Source organism: Nycticebus coucang, chromosome X, assembly GCF_027406575.1.
Source record: "Nycticebus coucang isolate mNycCou1 chromosome X, mNycCou1.pri, whole genome shotgun sequence".
NCBI classification, from domain to species: Eukaryota; Metazoa; Chordata; class Mammalia; order Primates; family Lorisidae; genus Nycticebus; species Nycticebus coucang.
In genome coordinates this window covers 62166304-62169951 of record NC_069804.1, presented here as the reverse complement: position 1 = coordinate 62169951, position 3648 = coordinate 62166304, and the positions used below count along the sequence as shown (strand labels likewise).

The 3648-nt window shown below is 41.9% G+C and overlaps 1 protein-coding gene across 1 annotated transcript; it reads right to left on the bottom strand.

Moving 5' to 3' along the window:
• Positions 1-2287: 2287 nt before the first annotated feature.
• LOC128577819 (proteasome subunit alpha type-6-like) lies at positions 2288-2836 on the bottom strand. The gene has a single exon (XM_053580167.1). It carries the CDS (start codon positions 2834-2836, stop codon positions 2288-2290), a length of 549 nt encoding a protein of 182 aa, XP_053436142.1.
• Positions 2837-3648: the final 812 nt, after the last annotated feature.

The following is a 3648-nucleotide window of genomic DNA, read 5'->3' as shown; positions in this document are numbered from 1 at the left end:
CAGATTTCACCCTCCCCAAGACTGGGCCTAGAAACTCACATAGGCCTGAGTAAATTCCAAGGAGGAGGCTATGTTCCTAGCTTATCAAAATTCTTTTCCCTACAAAAGCTCCTGTCCTGAGTACCCATAGGGTGCTCCTGAAACATTTCCCCCTGGTCCTCTCAGCCTCTGTCATGTTAATAGTCTTTCATCCTGTGTTGTCTCAACCTTATCCAGCCACACCTAACCCATACTTCACAAAACTACCCAGGGAGATGCAACAGGTAAAGCTAATGCTAACTCTTACAGTGCCATTCTCTGAATTAGGAAAAGGTACTCCATTGGAAGGACAAATTAGAAAAATGAGTCCTCCAGATAGACACAGGTTTATAAAGGGACAGATGGCTTGTTGAATGGATCATAGGTTAAATTACACCCCAGACCCTACTAATCCTCTGGACTGGGTACCCTTGCGCAATTAATAAACCATAAAACCATACCCAGCAGCTAAGGCAGCATGCATAAGGAAAATGACCACTATGAGGTCAGCCTCAGCTCTGCTACCTCTCACCTAGACAACCTAAGGCCAGCTACCTCACCCCAGCCTCATTTTTCTTATTGGAAAAATGGGTGACATTCACACTAATCTTAGAGGGTTGTTGTGAGGATTAAAGAAGCTAATTTATGCAAAACATCTCATGGGAAACTCTGAAGAAGTTGGTGGGCCCTGTCCCTTGCCCTAGGGAGCACTAAGGCCTGATAATACATGTCTATATGACCCTTGTAGGGACCAGCTCTGCGTCTTTCACAGCCTATTCTAACATCATTCATCCACTGTATTTTCTTTTCTGTGGTCAGTCCATATTGCTTGCCCATTTTTCTATTGGGTCATTAGGGCTTTGAATCTTGATTGATGCAAAGATAGAAAAAAATGAGTGGTATTTATTCATTCATTTTAGGAGTGGTGTCTGGGGGATCCTGTTATGCTATTATCAAGGCCTCTAAATGTCTCCTGAATGGGTTCTGTCTGTCAAGTCTTCCTTTTAGTCCCACGATTTATTCCTCTGTCATTGAAATGATTCCCTTTTTGTTTAAGGAAGCAAGGCTACTATCTGTTACTTGCAACTGAAGAATCCTGACCAAATCCAGTTATAAATATGGAGACAAGGCTGGGCTGGGTATCTGCCAATCTTGTCAGAATGATTTTGAGGGAAGCACCAGAATAGCATTCTAAATTCTAATTACTGAAGTCTTACTAATTCAAGTTTTGTTCTCTATGCATGAACCCTATTAAATTACTATGTAACATGGAATAAGAAGCCTATTGTAAACCAAAGTTTGAGTAGACTTAATATCTCATGCTATTTGTTGTCAAGAAATTTATGGACATTTGGAGACAAAGTCATTTGGGTAAAATGTTGGCCAGGCTAGGAACATCTATTGTGAGAACAATGAGGACATGCAAAGCTCACCCAGGTTTTTTTTTTCCTCTCCTATGGAATCTGCTTCATACCAAATATAGCCTCAGATGGAAACCCTGTAAGGGTGTTCTGTTATCCTTGCTTGGGAGAAACCAGAGCTGAACAGTTCCTGGAATTCCCAGCTGGTAGGCTTCATCCACAGTGATGCCCATGTCCCCAAGCATTTGTTCCTTCTCTGGGAATTAGGGGCTTCATATGAGAGATTTATTTAAAGATTAACCCTCACAGAGATGTCATATCTATTGTGTTTTTTAAAGAGGAACTTTCTGAAATGAAAATTTCAGCTGACAGCAATCTATCTCAGGTGCACACTGAGAAATTCATACCTTATCTTACAGGTATGTACCTGACTTTTGAAGTTAGAAAGACTCAGGCTATGGGAACAGTGAGTTTGGGACATCAAGCTCAGATAACCCCTTAATCAGATCTCTCTCCATCCACATAGACTTTGATAAACCACTATATATATTTTTTTTCCAAAAGGATTGCTTTTATTTATCCAGACCCCTAACCACTTCATAGCAGGAGGAGGAGTAGGAGAAGTTCCTTTCTCAGTCCAATGGCCTCCACAATGTTGGTCTGTGGGTTCCAAACATGCAGACAGGTGACATCACAGATTTGGTAAACTAATATTGCTTGATGTCTCTCTGCTAGAGCAACGAGGTGAGCATCAATCTCTGCTTCTGTAAGAATCCTGAATTTAAGATTTTCAACTGTAACTACTCCAACTTCTATTTCTGAAGGTTTGGAATCAATTGACAGAACAGTAGATAGGCATGTAATCGCAGTTTCCACTATCTGTTCAAAAGTCCAATCAAATTTCTTCTTCACTTTTTTTCAAGAAAGCTGGTTGACTCAGTTTGTTTAACTCCTGCTGCAGTGGCTTTAAACCCACAGTAGTAACCTGCAGGATCACACTTGTACACCTGAGGGCCTTGTTCTTCATCTATACCAATTAAAATCACACAACAACCAAGAGGCCTCATTTCAGCATTCTGTGTGTAGACCTGAGAAATGTCAGCAATTCTTTTACACAGCATGCCCACGGGAATCTCATAGCCATACTTGTATTTCCAATTAGCTGCCTCATAGTGCGCCCTCTGTACCTGGCATCTGCTATCAGCTGTCATTCCTGTCATCACACTGCCAATGTTTTTGGTTATCTTAAATAAGTGAGTCACTGTGCTGGAATCCAATAATTTATCAGGTACTTTCTTCTGTGTGACAATTATGGCACAATCTTTCCCTCTGACAGCCACTGATGTAAGGCAACCTTGGTTAATAGCTTTAAAGGTATATTCTACTTGGTAGAGCCAACCTTCAGGTGAAAAAATGGTAATGTGGCTGTCAAAACCGGTGCTAGAACCACGGGACATTTTGGTGCACCTACTACTTCAAGCACAGTATCTGGGCCCCGATAAACCACTATATTTGTAATACCTGGCCTTCAGCAACTGGATGGACTAGAACAATTATTATTATTATTATTATTATTATTATTATTTTAGAGACAGAGTCTCACTTTATCACCCTCAGTAGAGTGCTATGACATCACAGCTCACAGCAACCTCCAACTCCCGGGCTTAGGCGATTCTCTTGCCTCAGCCTCCAGAGTAGCTGGGACTACAGGTGCCCGACACAATGCCTGGCTATTTTTTTTGTTGCAGTTTGTCTGGGGCCAGGTTTGAACCAGTCACCCTTAGTATATGGGGCCGGCACCCTACCCACTGAGCCAGAGGCACTACCTCAGAACTAGAACAATTATTAATGAAGACTTTGATATTAAGAAAAAAATCACAGAGATCTGCAGACCTTCTTTCTTTACCAAAGCAGAAAAACTAGACAAACAACCAAGCACATATGCATATAGTGCCTCAGAGTTTTCTTTCAGTTGTTGCTGGATAAAGAAACTTTCTCTCACTTTGAAGACCTCTTAGGAGCTTTTACAGTCTCCCAAAGGAGCTCACAAAATAGACTGTATTTGACCAGGCACAGTGGCTCACACTTATAAACCTAGGGGTTTGATAGATAGAGGTGGGAAGACCGCTTGAGTCCAGGAATTTAAGACCAGCCTAGGCCTCATAGCCATAGCCAGATCTGATGGCAAATGCCTGTAGTCCCAGGTACTCAGGAGGCTGAGGCAGAAGGATTGTTTGAGTCCAAGAGTTTGAGGCTGCAGTGAGCTATC